At 42.6% G+C, this 19,206-nt stretch overlaps 1 protein-coding gene across 3 annotated transcripts in view; it reads right to left on the bottom strand.

Moving 5' to 3' along the window:
• The window catches only part of ptprbl (protein tyrosine phosphatase receptor type B, like), a 66,751-nt gene that overhangs the window by 2,061 nt on the left and 45,484 nt on the right, over positions 1-19,206 (bottom strand). For 2 of the 3 annotated variants that reach the window (XM_079500447.1, XM_079500445.1), the window contains exons 22-31: positions 18,544-18,649; positions 18,123-18,203; positions 16,364-16,381; positions 16,072-16,153; positions 12,789-12,879; positions 12,090-12,166; positions 9,642-9,776; positions 8,602-8,724; positions 6,607-6,770; positions 4,062-4,197 (exon numbers count right to left, since the gene is read on the bottom strand). In XM_079500447.1, coding sequence (XP_079356573.1) covers positions 4,062-4,197; positions 6,607-6,770; positions 8,602-8,724; positions 9,642-9,776; positions 12,090-12,166; positions 12,789-12,879; positions 16,072-16,153; positions 16,364-16,381; positions 18,123-18,203; positions 18,544-18,649 — 1,013 coding nt within the window. The remainder of the gene's footprint in view (positions 1-4,061; positions 4,198-6,606; positions 6,771-8,601; positions 8,725-9,641; positions 9,777-12,089; positions 12,167-12,788; positions 12,880-16,071; positions 16,154-16,363; positions 16,382-18,122; positions 18,204-18,543; positions 18,650-19,206) is intronic. The other variant, XM_079500446.1, reaches the window with a different exon arrangement.

Below are 19,206 nucleotides of genomic sequence, written 5' to 3'. Positions count from 1 at the left end.
AAACTTGCTATAGAGAGTATGCGCGTGACATCATCATCAAACCCGGAAGTTATGCAGGAATGCCTACCGAGTGGCAAAAAACTACTTTCTGGCCTTGACAGCCCATACATCCAAACAGAAAAGTCCTATCTGATTGCATTAAACAACGTTAAACAATGTTAAACTCACTTTGCCTGTTGCTTTGCCACTCGCTTTGCCACTCGATGTGCCATTCACTTTAAGCATGCGCATACCCTCTATTATCTCTAAAGCTACGGCGCTGTCCATGGTGTTGATCAGAACGCAGATGTTCTGTCCTCATTTCTGATGGGGTGCATAGTCTGCATACGTTGGTTAGACATACTAACAGTTAGGGGTGGCCAAATGGAGACATTTTATTAACGGGTTACCGTTAAGGTCTTGACGGTTAATTAACCGTTAAGGAAAAAAATGCGCTATTTTACCCATTAAAAAAAGACAAATACAACAGGGTTTTTTGAGTCCCAGTCTGCCTCGGACGGTGGCATTAGCAGCCACAACGTTATGAAAAAAATGTATTTATCGTGAACACATGCACTGTGATGCACACACTTTCCCAGTAGCCTAAAGGTGTTTCCAGACCACAAAATAGAATGAGCGCGGGTCCATTTAGTTACACTCCCAGTTAAATTACTTATCTAACAGTTTTTGTATTGACTTGTGCTTTCGTTTGAAATGTACCCATTCTACATACTGTGCAATAACAACAATCAATCAATCAATCAATCAATATAAGTATAGTAAATGGGAGATACAGTAGTTGCAGTGCTGTCGTGTAAACAAGTAATTCTGGAAAACAAAATAGTCTGTAGTACAATACTAACTAGCTGCTGATCCAGAGAGAATTTCCCTGCACCTCATGTACACAGAATGACTCTTTTGGAATTGTGTAAAAATTCACATGAACACTAACTCGTGATTGGTCGAAAATAGTTTTTTTCCCCGGAAATCCGGCAGATGTTTGCACAATTCCTACCGCCTCTTCTAGAGATTCTAAACAGACTGCCTCTGGCGTCAGTGACGTGCACCAGGGCAGGAATTTCACGGCGGCCACGGCGGCCATGGCCGTCGTTGCCCCTCTCTTTGGCCGTGTGCCCCTCGAAAAAGTATATGCCCATACGGCCACAGTGGCCGTGGTGCCCCGACCGGCGCCCACAGAAGTTCATTTTACCGTTTATCGCAATTTTCCAGTCATTACGGTAACCAATGTTCCCCTCACGTCCCGCGCAGAACAAATCTGTGTTGTAGTTGTGTTGCCATTTGCAAAGTGGTTTGATTATTTTGCGGTACTTTGCCTTAATAACTACCCCCGCTGCCGCTGGTCGTCATGACGCGCGCATACACACACACACACACACACACACACCCGCACGCCTCCTCGCCACACATACACGCACTGACAGAGTAAACAGAGGGCATTTAGCCCACACGCTGCCTACTAGTGTAGCTAATCTAGCTGTCCGGTCAAACTGCAACTATCACTCAAAACAAAACAATGTTTCCTACAGTTGCGACAGTGTGGCGGTCCTACGTCACATGTATTAACGTTGGTCGGACATGGTCCAGCTGATTTCCTTTTGTCTAATGCGAAACAGCGTGGCTGTCCATACAAGGAGGAGATCTACCGAATCTATCTAGCCCACCAAAACAAACATAAATGTACTTTTGCGTCGCATTATGGATAGCGACAGAAAGACACCATGGATATAATTAAACAATTGTTCCCCTGTGCACAGCACACACTGTCTCCAGGTAAGAACAAAAAACTGATTTGAAGCTGCACTTTCACTTTGTGTTGACTTACTGCAGAGTCCTCAGTCCTGCAGCGGTGCAGCCCCACAATGGAGAAATTATCTTATCTGTCACTAACCTCTCTACAATGCCATGTTATTCAATATATTAGTTTAGCACAAAATATAGGCTTTTCTAAACCAAGCCCTTATTCAAAAGTTATGTAGGCTGTCATTGTATTTTATGTGAATTAACTCACAGTTTAACCCAATGATCCTCAGCCATTTAAATTTCAAGGACCCCCAAATTAAATTTATATTAATTAGCCTAGGGTGACAGCCTGACAGGGTCCTAGGCCATTTCATTATGATTTTCATCTCTGGACTGGGTCCCCAAAACATGTTTACAATATTTTACAACAGTAGCTACTTATATTTTGTTATTTAAAGCTGTGATTATTTATTTAAGAAGCACTGTTCTGAACCAATGTTCATCGGAAAATCATTTTTTAATTGATGGCCTTCATGCCCTGGCACTTGGCCTTGTGCCCTTAAAAAGTTGACCACACTAAAGGCCAAGTGGCCTTGCCCCTAAAAGGATGAAATTCCAGGCCTGACGTGCACACATAGACATCAAACGGGGCTTCAGCCCCTGCCCTTTTACCCGTCTGTAAAACAACTGCCCTCTCCAGACCATGCATGCAGCATTTTCTGTGGTGAAAGAAATGCAAATGCCACTGTTGCCACACTCCTTTCCATGCCATGCCGAAAGGCAGCATTCAGGGTAATTGCTTTTTTTCCCCCGAAGTCTCCTGAACTTGAACACAGTATTTAGCGTTGAACAAATTTGTTTCGAAATCCATGTCGTACACAGCGCATCTCCACTAGCTAAAGAGTGCTGGGTTTGTGCCCCGAAAATAGCTGTTCTGCTCTATTTTTGTCCAAAAGTGCCCTCTTACGGGATTTCAGCCCCTGTACTGCCACCTCTAACACTCTCTGCCAGTGGCGTATCTACAGTAAGGCGAGGGCAGGCGGCCGCCTGTCCAAATCAATTTCTGCCTGGCCAAAAATCCATACACTGAGAAAAAAATCACACCTGTGTGAACGGAGTGGTGCAACTCCCCCCCTTACACCCCCCCCCCCCCCCCCCTCTCTCTCTCTCTCTCTCTCTCTCTCGCTCTCTCTCTCTCTCATTAGCAGGCAACAGTGCAACACTATCTCTCTCTCTCTCTCTCTCTCTCTCTCTCTCTCTCATTAGCAGGCAACAGTGCAACACTATCTCTCTCTCTCTCTCTCTCTCTCTCTCTCTCTCTCTCTCTCTCTCTCTCTCTCTCTCTCTTGTCACACATGAGTCACACACATAGGTTAACACGAGTCACAGACATTGCTGTTCCTTGGGAGTGGTTGCACCACTCAAAAAAAAGAGGACAAAAACCAGACCTGAGAACTATTAGTGGACAGCTGATTGGCCGTTGCGGTAGAGCGTGACCCTCAATCACCCATTGGAATGCAATGCATGCCTTTCAGCCTTTGTATCCTACTGTCTTGTCTGGCAGGTATATCACTTTGTGCTACTGATTGTGCGAGGGGGTGGGGGGGTCTCTGCACGTCCCTGTCTGGCGTTTTAAGATATAGTCTTGATAAACCAATAGTAAGGGCATTTTATCAGGTATTTGACCAATCTGGGAACTAAATCGTTACCAAGACATTTCTTCACCAATGTGTTTCTAAAGGTGTCTAATAACATATACTAAAAGTTTGAAATTCAACTCCTGTGGGAAATTGAGTTATTAGCATAATATGTGACCATACCCTTAACATCCTATATAAGGCAAAAAAAATTCCAAATTTCATCATTCTTTAAGTAGCATGTGACATATGAAACTAGGGGGTTTTCATGATTCTGAATCCATTCCAAGCATTAGTTTTGCACAAAAAACACTCCTTGAGCTAAATTAGGCCATATCCACTTGACCAAATGTGCTGACCTCATCACGTTTGTGAGGCTGTTTTCCTCCCAAGGAGTGTTTTTTGTGCAAAACTAATGCTTGGAATGGATTCAGAATCATGAAAACCCCCTAGTTTCATATGTCACATGCTACTTAAAGAATGATGAAATTTTGACTTTTTTGCCTTATATAGGATGTTATGGGTATGGTCACATATTATGCTAATAACTCAATTTCCCACGGGAGTTGAATTTCAAACTTTTAGTACATGTTATTAGACACCTTTAGAAACACATTGATGAAGACATTTCTTGGTAACGATTTAGTTCCCAGATTTTGATAGATTTCTCTTACTACAACTAACCTCTGTCTGCACCATGTGTGAGCGGTGGAGGCGCAGGTCAAAGATGGCCCCGTAGAGGTCCACGGTGTCCTTGGTGTCCAGCTGCTGCAGCACCCTGTCCAAGACTATGAAGGTCCCTGTGCGTCCCACTCCAGCACTGGAGACGGAGCCAGGGAGGACAGACAAGACAGACAGACAGACAGGGCAGATTTTGGCAGCACATTTTAGATTTTAGTTTAGTCATAGTCTTTGGAATAAAACTTTTTTTTTTATAAAACATTTTACTTTTTAGTCACATTTTAGACACCTGAAATGTTTTAGTGTTGTAGTCTAGTTTTAGTCGACTAAATAGCATACGATTTCAGCATTTATGATCTAAAATGCATTTTGGCGAGCCTTGATGGCGTCATAATGGCTGATTGTACAATTGCTGAAAATAGCAGATCTACAAGCTTACGTGAGCTTGTAGATCTGCTATTTTCAGCATGCAACCAAGCATATACAATGACTTGTCTTTTAGTTCTACTGGATCTCTTGTCCACTAATCCCTCCCTATAGTTTTAATATTTGACGAAATTGTCAATATATTTAGTCTTGGTTTTAGTCATCTCATCATAGCTTAGTTTTTATTTTGTTTTTATTCCGTTTTCTCCAGTGAAAAAAGGTAATAGTTGTAGTCGACAAAATCAACACTGAAACAGGGTTTCACTACAACGTGTTCTGCATTTTCTTTTTAATTAATTCATTGATTCATTGAACACTTACATTAGTCGCAAATGTAAACAGCACGTGGTACAGTAAGACGTTTGGCCAGGAAAAGATAACAAAAAAGTCCCGGGGACTTGTTTCCATTGTGTCAACATAGCATAAGAAATAAATAACACATTAATGGATGCCATCAACAAATGCAAACACTTTTTTACAAAGGAGAAAGAGGAAAAAACGCTGGCAGTGAATGACAAAATGACCTTTGACTATTATAAATATCAATAGCGTTGAAGTTAATCCCTAAAAGAGATTATACACATCAGCATACAGAGTGAATGTGAGCGGTGAGGCCTCGTCAATAGACCACCAATCAGTGCAGTGTGAGAGAGTAAAGGTAAAGTCATAGTTCAACTTGTCACTTGACAGGGGGGTGCGTACGCTTTTCCTGACATGTCAATAGTCTGACATGTGGAAAAACGACCGGATTTAAGGTTGGCGAACGAACATGCGTTAAGGTTGGCTACCGGATTAAGGTTGGGGAACATGCGTTAACCTATTTAGGCCTGACGTCGAAATTTTAAAAGTTTTCTGAAATACCACATGTTTCTGTATCAGTGGTGCTCAATATTTCATGTCAAGGACCCCAAAAATTATATGTAATTGGCCACCGACCCCCCCATCTGAAAATATGGGGGTTGTTCCAGGAACCCCTCAGAAGCAGAGATTTGAGTTAAAAACGTTCACTCTGAAAGAATATATTCAAAGATTTGTGCCACATTTTCACGATTTTTCAAAAATAGCAGACCTACAAGCTCATAGCGCGCCACTCGGTGGCGCGCTATGAGCTTGTAGATCTGCTATTTTTCAATAGCATAATTATAACATAATGTTTAAAACACCAAATGGGGTTCCCGCCCAAAATGGGTTAAGGTTGGCGTGCTTGCGGATATGGTTAGGATTAGGGTTTGAGGTAGGTTGTCGCTGTCGGACCAATGACTGGTCGGAACTTAGTACTGCACCCACTTGACAGTTGACACAGCATAGCACAACTTGACATTGATAATAATGACTAAATTGGGGAGGTTTTCTTTCCAGAATTTCGGGGCGGGGCCTTGTGATTCTGTGAAGGCGAGGAGGCTTGTATGGTGCACACTGAGGCTCATAGGGGGTTGTGGGTAATGTAGGCTGTTGCCAGATGTCAGTCCTTCGTATTGGGACGTGTGTTAGCTGCCGTTCGCGCCATGTTTTACCCCCTACATAGAACTCAGATGTCACCAGACTTATTGGTAGGCAGAGATCTGGCTACAAGAGTGATGAACTCAAGCTTGCAGCATCGTGAAGAAACTCTATACCACTTCACAGAAAATTGCGATTGCTAATTTGAGCACAAGTAAGACGCGCGAACGCGGGAAGCGAACACAGCTCGTAAATTGCAATAACAATTAGAATAAATTACGTACTTTTTAAGGGTTTTTTTAAGTTCTCTTTTTTAAGTTACGTTTTTTTAAGTTACGTTTTTTTTTTTAAGTTATTTTTTAGTGTGTGTATGTGTGCGTGCATGTGTGTGTTTTTATTTTTAAGTTTTCTTTAAGTTCTTTTTTGTAAGTTTTTTCTTTTTAAGTTTTTTTTTAAGTTAAGTTTTTTTTTTAAGTTAATTTGTGTGTGTGTGTGTTTTGTGTGTGATACAGCTGCGCCCTCTGGTGGCGGGCCGGTGGTGTTACAGCGTGACACAGACAGACAGACAGCCAGTTTAGGCCATCTTCTATAGTTAGTGCTCACTGCGTTCGCAATCACTACGTTCGCAATCACTCTGGCACTGCAGGCTATGACACCTCAAAGAGCATTCTTGTTACCCTACCTGCAGTGGACGACGGAGGGCCCGGAACCGGGGGTTCTGTTGATATAGTCTCTGACGGTGCGGACAAACTGGACCAGGGACTGGGTGGTCTCCGGTACGCCGTGGTCGGGCCACACCGTGTAGTGGAACTGGCGCACCACCCTGGAGTAGCTCAGCTGTTCTTCCTAATAGAACAGTGGTTGAGCAAATTGTTTTGTTTATTAAATCGTAATCTCTTGAATAGTTTTCAATTTAGTCACATTTTAGTCACCTGGAATGTTTTAGTGTTAGTCTAGTTTTAGTCGACTAAATATCGTAAGAATTAGTTAAGTTTAAAACCCATTTTGGGGCGGGAACCCCTTTTGGTGTTAGCATTATGTTATGCTTTAGCTATTGAAAAATAGCAGACCTACAAGCTCATAGCGCGCCACCGAGTGGCGCGCTACGAGCTTGTAGGTCTGCTATTTTTGAAAAATCGAAGAACGACTGACATAGAAACATAGCTTTTTCAGAAAACTGTCAGGATGTAGAAGAAATTTTTTAGAATCTGATCTCAGGTCAAAATGGGTTAAATGTGATGTATCACAGTAATAGGCTGCTGCTATTCTTATAGGGCACATAATGGTATGTACTCAAGTAGACAGACATGCATTAACCGGCATTTGCAAATGGCAATTATGCTTTTTTTTCTTTTGTGCCATGGTTGAAGTCTCAGATCATATGGGTGGGGTTTATTATAACAATCAGGACAAGTCAGATAGCGTGAGGGTGTCACGGAGGACATTCTGCACACGCAGACTTGGCATGGCGTGGCTTTCAAACATTCCCCTGTGACTCCGTTCACGTCGTTTCACCCGCTGCATTGTTTCATTTAATGTGCTGCGGTTTAACCCCACCCACCTTGTTTCTCAAGCAAATTAAAACAAACACTGCGAACAGATGCTACAAGTAATAACGTGACCTAGTTTTGAGTCTAGAGAGCGGTGGTTCTTCAACCTGTGGTCCGGGGACCACCAGTGGTCCTTGAGGCGGTTTCCAGGTGGTCCCCATGCAGCTAAATGCTGGAGAGCTGGGCCTCACTCACACGGTCGCAACAGATTGCTGTATGCTTGTTGTATACAAAGGGTGTGACACAGCTTGCCCCAATGCATTTCTAATGGGAGTCACATGGTTTGACACAACATTTGTGTTGTATGAGGGGGAGGGGCGCGGTCGAAACACAGCCGAAAGCCATACAACAGCTTGTAGTCCAAAATGTGGACTACAAACCATGTGACTTCCATTGGAAATGCATTGGGGCGGCCATGACACTCACAACATTCATACAACAAGCATGCATCAATGTTTTAAAGGTCTGAGTGAGGCCTTGGTCACCAAATGGACCCTTTAACTCTTGATCAACGAGAACAAAATATTCTTTTAGTTTTGGGTGAGGCTTAAATCTCATCAAATGGTGGTCCGTGGCTCAAATGTCTCGCGACCCCCCGCCCCACCCCGCCCCGCCCCCCTCACAACCACCGATACAAATTGACCGCTACGATAACCTTAACCCATTTAGGCCGGACGTCGAAATAAAAAAAAAACGTCCGCTCTGAAAGAATATATATTCAAAGATTTGTGCAGCATTTTTACGATTTTTCAAAAATAGCAGACCTACAAGCTCGTAGCGCGCCACTCAGTGGCGCGCTACGAGCTTATAGATCTGCTATTTTTCAATAGCCAAAGTATAAAATAATGCTTAGTTAAAACACGAAAAGGGGTTCCCGCCCCAAAATGGGAATAGAGAAAATACATCATAAATAAATACTGAAACCAGATATAATTAAGGAACGTTTATGCACTTAAGAAATTAAGAGTTGTACTATCAACTCTTAATTTCCATTTTCCAGCCATTCAATTGCAAAAAGTAGAGAAAAAAAGATTTTATTTTTCTAATAATCTGGGGACCCCAAAAAATTATTTGGCGACCCCCCAGGTTGAGAAGCCGTGGTGTAGACTAGACTAGAGTATACTTACGCTGCAGATCTTGAACTCTCTGATGGTCCACTCTGGCAGGACAGACTCGGACAGCATCTGGACGATCAGGTCTCCGTAGTACAGAGGGTCCTGGTCAAACGGCCAGTAGTGGTCACACTTCACCTGAAACACACAACATGTACAGGTATGCACAACGTTAGGCAAAAAAGGTCAGTACTCAAAGTACTCCAAAAAAAGTACTCAATTGTTTTACTTAACCCATTCTGGGCGGGTCATACTTTAGCTATTGAAAAATAGCAGATCTACAAGCTCATAGCGCGCCACCGAGTGGCGCGCTACGAGCTTGTAGGTCTGCTATTTTTGAAAAATCGTGAAAATGGGGCGCAAACCTTTATATATTCTTTCAGAGCGAACGTTTTTAACTCAAATCTTTGCTTCTGGGAGGTGGTCCCTGAAACAACATATTTTCAGATGGGGGTCGGTGGCCAATTACATATATTTCTGGGGGTCCTTGACATGAAAGTGTTTGAGAACCACTGACATAGAAACATGGGTTTTTCAAGAAAACTGTCAGGACCACTTCACCACTTTTCAACATCTCTTCATATAATTGGTCCTCACTAATGTTCATGATAAAACACCACCATTTTTTCCTACTCAGTCTGTGTCTCATAGGAGGGCTTTGGGCAGTTCGGACACCCGTCCACCAGTGACATCATCATTAGGCAGATTTTTTTAGGCAGATTTTTTTAAACAAGATTTGTTTTAAATATATTTAGATTTGTATTATTGTGAGAACGATGGCTTCAACTTTTGCATTGCAACTTTTCAGGAAAAGAAAGCCTGCCGTTTCTATTAGCTTGGATTCACCATCGATGATGTCACTGGTGGACGGGTTTCTGAACTGCCCACAGCCTTCCTATGAGACACAGACTGAGTAGGAAAAAATGGTGGTATTTTATCATGAACATTAGTTAGAACCAATTATTGGAAGAGATGTTGAAAAGTGGTGAAGTGGTCCTTTAAGGGATCATATCCAATAAAAGAGCTCCTAAACAGTATCTTTATATAATACCCACCCTGCCTTTCTCCACACACTGGGTCACCATGACGATGTTGTGCACGTTCTGCTCCCACACCATCTTCCAGAAGTCATCCTTGGTCCCTGGCAGAGGGCCCTGGGTGGCGACGTACTCCCTGCGGAAGTTGCTGCCCTGAAACACAACAACATGTTTCACGGTCATGTTTTCAAAAAATGACATTATTTACCATTTAGGCAAAGACGACACCAGCATGTTGTTGGCACGTGGCATGCTACGGCCGAACGGATTGCGGAGCGGTCTTGATACCGGAAGGTCGCCAGTTCAAATCAGCGGTCCGACACGTTAAAATTACCACCGCTGAAGTGCCCTTGAACAAGGCATTGAACCACTACGATGAAATGTTCTATGAGCAGGGCCTGGCTGGAAACAAGTTATTGAGCTTAGCCCAGATACCCTGGGTAAATATAGTAATCATTTCATTTCATGCTACAATGATCCAAGTGCAAGTGCACTTTTAATCTGCTTAATCAATGACCTCTTCCATACAGGAAAGGATTCCAAATAAGCCAGCTGGCTTCTTCCTTTCCTTGCATTGTATTTTTGTTCTTTGATATGTATTGTCTATTTTTGATACTTATGTGCTAAATAAATAAACCTAAACCTAAACCAAAAAAGAGTAGAACTACCATGGGTGGTATTAGGATCGGCCAAGAACAAACATTGCAGAGGTCAAAACAATAGCTCACTGACAATATCTATATCTATATCTATATCCTCTTTTTATTAGAAATGTGAAAACAGTGACCAAGAGGTAATCCTAGGTCATAATGTCTTACTTTGTACATAGATCTTTATATATAATGTCAGACTTTCCCCTGTCCGATCATATCTCCCAATATTCGTTATTCTTCTAATGTTTTGACCTGAGATCAGATTCTAAAAATGTCTTCTACATCCTGACAGTTTTCTGAAAAAGCCATGTTTCTGTGTCAGTCGTTCTTCGATTTTTCAAAAATAGCAGACCTACAAGCTCGTAGCACGCCACTCGGTGGCGCGCTATGAGCTTGTAGATCTGCTTTAGGAAATTACCATTTACCAAAATGGGTTCCCGCCCAAAATGAGGTTAAGCCTTAAAATACATTTGTGAGTCTTTCCAATCCATACAGTATTTAATTCATATTCTCCCAACCACTGGTCCCTTGTCACGATCTATACTTGCAACCATTTATGAGTTCTGTCGGTCCTAATACTTGACAAAAGGTATATGTCAATAAATATTCATCCTTGTCTTAACTCCATTCACACAAGTAAGACGCGCGAACGCGGGAAGCGAACGCAGCTCGTAAATTGCAATAACAACAATTAGAATAAATTACGTACTTTAAGGTTTTTTTTAAGATTTTTTTTTAAGTTACGTTTTTTTTGTAAGTTCTTTTTTTAGTGTGTGTATGTGTGTGTGCGTGTTTTTTTTTTTTTTTTAAGTTTTCTTTAAGTTTTTTCAAAAGGTTTTTTTAAGTTTTAAAAAAAAAAGTTTTTCTTTTTAAAGTTTTTTTTAAGTTAAGTTTTTTTGAAGTTAAGTTTTTAAGTTAAGTTTTTTTAAGTTAAGTTTTGTGTGTGTGTGTGTGTGTGTTTTGTGTGTGATACAGCTGCGCCCTCTGGTGGCGGGCGGTTGGTGTTACAGCGTGACACACAGACACACACACACACACACACAGACAGACAGACAGACATGTTCTGCTAGGTCTCATAGTTAGTGCTCATTGCATTCGCAATAATCTTATGATCAATCTCAGCGGTCACACCTCTCGCCAATAGCCCGGGTTGTGTGACTTGTGTTGTCAGACATACCCCAAAGAATTCGGTCAACCATTAAGGTTCTATAGTCTGATCATTATAATATTTAGATTACTCATGATGAATCATCAAAAACAGATTTAGTGCAAGGTATAAAAAGCATAAAGGCTTTTCATTTTGCATCTGGGGTTCGGTTGTGTAAACACAGTGACATGGAGCTGAATGCACAGTATAAGGGACACTTCACCCTTTTTGCTAAAAGATATATGTTAATGACGTTTAGGAGCTTTAGAACACTTTCCTGGGGGTCTTTATGTGTGTAATATGTGGTTTTAGATATTTAAGATTGTAGCAGTGAGCCCAGTGTCTCTGATGTCATGGACACTGGGCTCACTTACTTCCTGGACTACATGTTGTCTCAGTAAGACAGACCTCCCCTATCCACCTCCCCTATCCACAAGGAGGAGCAGTGCACCAAAGTATTATGGGAATTGTAGTCCAGGAAGTAAGTGAGCCCAGTGTCCATGACATCAGAGACACTGGGCTCACTGCTACAATCTAAAATATCTAAAACCACATATTACACACATAAAGACCCCCAGGAAAGTGTTCTAAAGCTTCTAAACATCATTAACATGTAGTTTTTTGCAAAAAAGGTGAAGTGTCCCTTTAAGTGGCTCGGGGGCTTACAGGAATATAGCTGGCATTGATGTAGTCAGAGCAGGGATCATCGTCGACGTAGGAGAGCTTCACTCGCGTTGAGTCATCTGAAATCGTGGAAACAAAACAAGCCGAGGAGGGTTGAGCAAGACTCTCTCGCCACATAAATACTGGGATGCAATGCTGAGTAATGAGAAGGTTGCAGAACGAGAAGGGGGGGGTGGGGGGGGCGTGGCCTTCGCACAACCACCACGGCGCAATATTCTCTCTCTAATCGCTGCATATTTGTACTCCTTAACCCGTTTAGGCCTGACGTCGACATTTGAAAAAAATGTCTTCAAAATCCTGACCGTTTTCTGTATGTTTCTGTATCAGTGGTGCTCAATATTTCATGTCAAGGACCCAAAAAATGATATGTAATAATATGCCTCCGCCCCCCCATCTGAAAATATGTTGTTCCAGGGACCTCCCCCAGAAGCAAAGATATGAGTTAAAATGTTCACTCTGTAATAACATATACTCAAAGATTTGAGGCACATTTTCATTTCATTTCATTTTCAAAAATAGCAGACCTACAAGCTCATAGCGCGGCACTCGGTGCCGCGCTATGAGCTTGTAGATCTGCTATTTTTCAATAGCTAAAAGTATAACATAATGCTTTTAAATTAAAACACCAAAAGGGGTTCCCCTCCCAGCCCTAAACGGGTTAATGACGTTTGGCCCACTCACAGGGAAGGATGTTGTTGTATCTGTTCTTGCCCCTGTTCTCTGGCAGCAGAGCTGTGTCTAAGGGCTGGTTGCGGCCCACGTCCTTTAGATCCTGTAAAAGGAGTAGCACGAGACGAGACGTTAGGGTTGAAATGTTTTGGGGTTTACAGAGCGAGGCCACGAAAAACAAATCGGTGTTGGTTTCGTAGACGAAAACTAAGACGGAAATTATTCGTCGACTATACCTTTTTCCACCGACGAAAACTACATGGAAACTAAATGAAAACTAAGCTATGATGACTAAAACTAAGACTGAGTGTATTGACAATTTTGTCGACAAATAGAAACTAGACTAAAATGTTAGGAAGGGACTAGTGGACAAGAGATCCAGTATACCGTTAAGTCATTTTACACTTGCTGAAAATAGCTGATCTACAAGCTCACAACGCGTCGCGCTGAGACAGTCATTACAACGGCATCAAGGCCCACCAAAATACATTTTAGTCGACTAAATCAACTGTAGATTCAGTCGACTAAAATCTTATGATATTTAGTCGACTAAAACTAGACTAGACACTAAAACTAAACACTAAAACATTCCAGGTGACTAAAACGTGACTAAAACTATTCAAGAGACTATGACTAAAACTAAAATAAAAATTGCTGCCAAAAACAACGCTGAATAGAATAGAACATTGTCAGTAGGAGCAAAATAAAAAGTGGTAAAATGGCACGGCCATGTTTGGGGGAAAAAAAGGGCTACTGAAGAAATGTTTAATTGTTGGTTGAAAGATTGATAACACTTTTATTGATTGGATACTGAGAGAAATATTGTCAATCATTTTCACAGAATTCTCCACAATATAGTATATTGGAATTTGGAAACAGTAGCTATACCAAAATACGGGTATAAAAAAATGGAAACAGATTTCAGGTTTTTAGAATGAAATCTACTGCCATCTACTGTTCATAGTATGTTTTGCACTGTCTTTTTGAGCTGTGCACACCGCTCTATTAAAGTTCTCAACGGGCCCAAAAATTATGGCCCGGCCCGACCCTACCCTAACTGGGTCGGCCCGAGGCTCGGCCCGACCCTAACAATTACCATAATGTTAAGCCCGAAGCCCGACAAAAGCCCGACAGAAAAAAAAGAGAGAAAGAAAAAGCAGCGCGACGCGTTGTGAGCTTGTAGATCGGCGTTGCGGCGCAGCGGCGCCGTGTCTCAGTGTGAAAGTGAGAACGGAGATCAACGGATTTATCGAAATAAAGGATGTATGTAACTCACGTTAGAATAGGCTATTAATGTTCCATAACTTCCATTTCCAATCATTCTAATGGATTCCATACAGTGGTGGTGGTGACTGACTGGTGAGTAGGCTAAACACGAATAGCAGCTGCAGCTCCCTCCCTTAGTTTCCTCTGAAGTGAAGTTGCTATACGTGTAGCGTGTAGTTATATATCAGTCACCATGGATCGTTTGGTGACGTTGATTAATAATTAGGTTTTATTTATCGCAGCCAGCTGGGTTAACGAGACTCAGTGCAACATGACGAAAACCTGACGCTTCTTCAGCTGTGATAATCCGATTGATTTGATAAAATATTGAAGCATATGGCAACTTGGCAAGTTAACTGGTGGTTAGTACTGTAGCTCGTTTGGTGCGCAAACCAGAGGGAAACCAGCGGTAGCAAGCAAGTCTCACACCGTTCACTGTTCTCTCTACTGTACTGCCTGCGCGCAGTGCAGGACTGCGGGGCAGGCTGCAATTGCTGCTCTGGCCTCGTACACACATGCCGGACGGACATGATCTGTTCTGTCTGTGTTCATGGCCGCCTCAAGCTCAATGCTTTTCCAATGGAAGTCACGTGGTTTGACATGTGTGTAAGAGGCCTCTGAGTCTGAAATGCCAGTGCGATGCGACCCCCGTCTCCAGTCCTCCTCCTGTCACAAGTGAATCGACTAGCGCAGCCCTCTTCATAATAAATACATACAGTACAACACAATAACATTACACAAATAACAGAATTGCTATTTTTATTATAATAACTCTCTTTTAAAAAAAGAAAGAAAAAAGAACAAAATCGCGGAAAATCACCGAGCCCGAGGCTCGGCCCGGCCCGACTAATTAGCATAATTGTTTGGGCCCGGCCCGGCCCGAAAACGTCGGGTCGGGCCGGGCCTGGTCGGGCCTGGTCGGGTTCGGGCAGAGTTTGAGAACTTTACGCTCTATTGACTGGTGTCGTGTGTCCCTAATGTGTCTATGTCCCCATGTATGTCTGTTTGGGGTATGAACTGCAATACCGCTGGGTGACCTAAAGTGGCACTGTTGAGCTAACCTGACTCCGCCAGATGGGGCAGCAGAGAGTACACTGGGTTCCCCCCTCCTGCTCCCATCTGGGAACTCTCAGGCAGACTTGATGCCCGGCCACAAAACGGCCTGGCCAATCAGCAGCAGCTAGAAGCTAGAAGCTGCTGCTAGAAGCTGCTAGAAGCTGCTGCTGATTGGCCAGGCCGCTTTGTGGCCGGGCATCAAGTCTGCCTGAGAGTTCCCAGATGGGAGCAGGAGGGGGGAACCCAGTGTACTCTCTGCTGCCCCATCTGGCGGAGTCAGGTTACTGTTGAGCAGCCTACAGGCCCATTCACACTGAGCATCCCAACTATAACAATAAAAGTATAGTTAGCACCGCTCAGTTCACACGGGTGTCTGAATAATTACTGTAAAGTTAAGCAACAGAAAACATGCTGTAGTCCCAGGCAGTGTTGATTTTGTCGACTAATACCATGACAAAAAATGTTTGTTGACTGAGGAGAACTAAATGGAAATTGATTTAGTCGACTAAAATGTATTTGGGCAGGCCTTGATTTTGGCAGGCCTTAATTTTACACTTGCTGAAAATAGCAGATCTACAAGCTCACAACGCGTCGCGCTGCGACACGTTGTGAGCTTGTAGATCGGCTATTATCAGCATGCAACCATGTGTAAAATGACTCATACTGGATCTCTTCTCCACTAGTCCCTCCCTAATATTTTAGTCCAGTTTTTATTTGTTGACGAAATTGTTGGTATATTTAGTCTTGGTTTTAGTCATCGTAGCTTGGTTTTCATTTAGTTTTAATTTCGTTTTTTGTCAGTGAAAAAAGGTAGTCGACGAACATAGTTCGTCTTAGTTTTAGTCGACGAAATCAGCACTGGTTTGGAGATCTGTTGGGAATTGATTACATGACACAGTCACCCGTGCGGCCGACCAGTCTCAATGTTTGTAAACAAATAATTGGTCAATACAGTGCAACAGGTGTAACTAACCTCATACTCTTCTGACAGAAGGTAGTTGGAGTCGGCCTGTAGTTTGGTGTAGTGGGACTCAAAGTGCATGATCTTGATGGGACTGTAGTTTATAGACAAACATTGACATCTTAAGCATTTTGCATAGACATTCTCAGACAAAGAATATTAGATTCACTGTACATCCCCAGCAATATAATCTTATCTTATCAGAGAAACAGCCAGACAACGCAGCTGTGAGTCCTCAAAGGATCCTCAAACCAAATGAATGACAGTAATAGAAAGAAACAGGAGAGTCCTGTGAATACAGTACCTTGAAATGCGACGATTGCTGGGGGAGAAAAAAAGGAAAGGCAGGCATTCGTTACCAAACACAAAAGACAATTGTCCCTAGTTAATACAAGTAAGACGCGCGAACGCGGGAAGCGAACGCAGCTCGTAAATTGCAAAAACAACAATTAGAATAAATTAAGTTAAGTTTTTTTTTAAGTTAAGTTTTTTTTAAGTTTTTCCTTTCTAAGTTTTTTTTTTTTTTTAAGTTAAGTTTTTTTTTAAGTTAAGTTTTTTTTAAGTTTTTCCTTTTAAAGTTTTTCCTTTTTAAGTTATTTTTTTTTTTAAGTTAAGTTTTTTAAGTTTTTCCTTTTAAAGTTTTTCCTTTTTAAGTTTTTTTTTTTTTTAAGTTAATTATTTTTTTAAGTTAAGTTTTTCCTTTTTAAGTTGTCTTTTTAAGTTAAGTTTTTTTTGAAGTTAAGTTTTTTTTAAGTTAAGTTTTGTGTGTGTGTGTGCGCGTGCGCGCGTGCGTGCGTGTGTGTGTGTGTGTGCGCGTGCATGTGTGTTTTTGTGTGTGATACAGCTGCGCCCTCTGGTGGTGGGCGGGTGGTGTTACAGCGTGACACACACACACAGACAGGATCTGCTGGGTCTCATAGTAAATGCTCACTGCGTTCGCAACTATGTAATAAAAAATAACATCTCTCTTTGAATATGAATGATAATTTAATTGCAGTCAGAATCAGAATCTTTTTAAAGCATTTACACTCTGCTGTGGCGTTTTAGCAGTAAAGACCTCTTTAGATTGATCAAACTAGACCGGTACCCGGCTGTAGAGCACCGAGTCGGTAACGATGGAAGTTGGAGATCCATGCTCCACCCGGCTATGCAATACCCGTTGTTGTACCCGTGTCAGAGTACCCGTTCCACCCATCTGTCTGTGTCCCTATTATGTCCATATATGGAGATTTCTGTATCTGTCTGTATCTGTATCGGTGTTCAAGGTTCAACTTTATTGTCAGCAATACCAGTTACAGGGTAAAAGGCACGTGAAATTCATTGTGCGTTAAAAGACCATACAACAGCTACAGTCTAGTGTCAAATAATCTGTGTAAAAGAACTAAATGCAAGTTAAAGCTATCATCTCTAAAACAACTACTGAAAGTGCAAGATCTCAGGTGCAAAAATGCAGAAGGCCTTAGACATATGGCCATATAGTCCGGGCCTTGTAGTGTTCAGTGTCTGTTCATGAGTCTGATGGCGGAGAAGAAGAATGTGTTCCATAGTCTCTGTGTGCGGCTGGCGGTGTCCCTTTATTCCTACAGCTATTGAAAAATAGCAGATCTACAAGCTCATAGCGCGCCAGCGAGTGGCGCGCTACGAGCTTGTAGGTCTGCTATTTTTTTAAAATCGTGAAAATATTTATTTCAGAAAACTGGAGGATTTAGAAGGATTTTTAAAAATTTTGAGGTCAGGCCTAAATGGGTCAAATGATAAGGGACAATATCGGTGGCACCCAACTGTATATATGGAGTTCTGTGTCAGGCATGCCCAAATATGAAGTGTTGTGTATGTCAGAACAGGCCAGCTCCATATATGGAGATATTAGGGGTGATCAGGAGGTCCAGAGCCCCGGGCAAGAGGCCTTTTGTGCTGGTTCTAATCTGGACAACCCGGCTATTCCGACCGGACTCTAGAGTTCTAGAGTTACGTGGATTACAGACGACACGTACTGTACGCACGCACGCACGAACGCACGCACTTGGTGCATTTATAGATAGATAAGCGTGCGTTCCACTCACCCCCTCGGCCCTGCGTGGACTCCTGAGACGGGCCTCTCTCTCCTCATGCTCATCCTCACCGCTGGCCTCTCCTGCACACTGCTGGACAAACACAGGACAAAAATGTACTTGAATAAAGTACAAAAGTATTGGCATCAAAATGTACTTAAAAGTACCAAAAGTAGAAAGTACTCACAAGGCAGAATGTCCCATTTCCCAAGTTTTCAAATGTACAAAAAATATTTTGAAAATAGCAGATCTACAATGCTCACAATGCGACGTACTGCCTTTAAATAGCCAGTATGACGATGGAATGAGTGTGTGATTGGATGAAGTTGAATCATGTGAATGAGAGCGTGATGCTGAGGTCGGCCCAATTAACGGCCGGCAGCGACTTCCCTGAGTTTCCTGACTGAACTTGCTCAATTAATACACAACTCACACTTTACGGGTCTTCTGTCTGCAGATGAGAAGCGCGGAGACTCCCACCATCATGGCGATGAGGAACATGCCCGCACTGACACCTTCGATCACACCGCTCAAAGGTTCTGTGGAAGAGCGAGAGGGACATGCTGTATGCATTTACAGGTAAGTACCTGTTAACACCTTGGAGGCCCGGAACTATTTAATCCATTTCATCCATGTGCCCATCATTTGTAGCGCACGGACCACTTTTACCGGCGCACCGGAAGCTGGTGTGCATGTCTGTGTAGCAGCTAACAATAGCCACACCACTCTAGAGTCGATCGACAACAACGGGAGGTTGGACCGTGGAAGGCCGTCAAACACAGGATCTTTTTTCAGAATTAGACGGGATGATTTAGATCGGGAGTTATGATCGTTTTAAGATTTTCGTTTTCGGCAGCTAAACAGGCAGGGGAGATTTTCGATGACGTGTCACTTTTTGACACGTCATCGGATCGGGCAACACGCGCTCCAAGGCTCTAGAGCGATGCGAACGGTTTTGTTATCATTAATCTCCGTCCTATTTATCAATCTCCGTGTTGGGCACTTGACCATGACCTTGAACTTGGACGGAGAACTCCGCCCTGGGCCTCCAAGGTGTTAATAGTAGGCAAGTAACGATTCACTCAACTCACGATAC

Source organism: Electrona antarctica, assembly GCF_951216825.1.
Source record: "Electrona antarctica genome assembly, chromosome: 5".
Lineage (NCBI taxonomy): Eukaryota > Metazoa > Chordata > Actinopteri > Myctophiformes > Myctophidae > Electrona > Electrona antarctica.
Note: the sequence above shows the minus strand (reverse complement) of the source record. Positions and strands in the feature narration are given on the sequence as shown.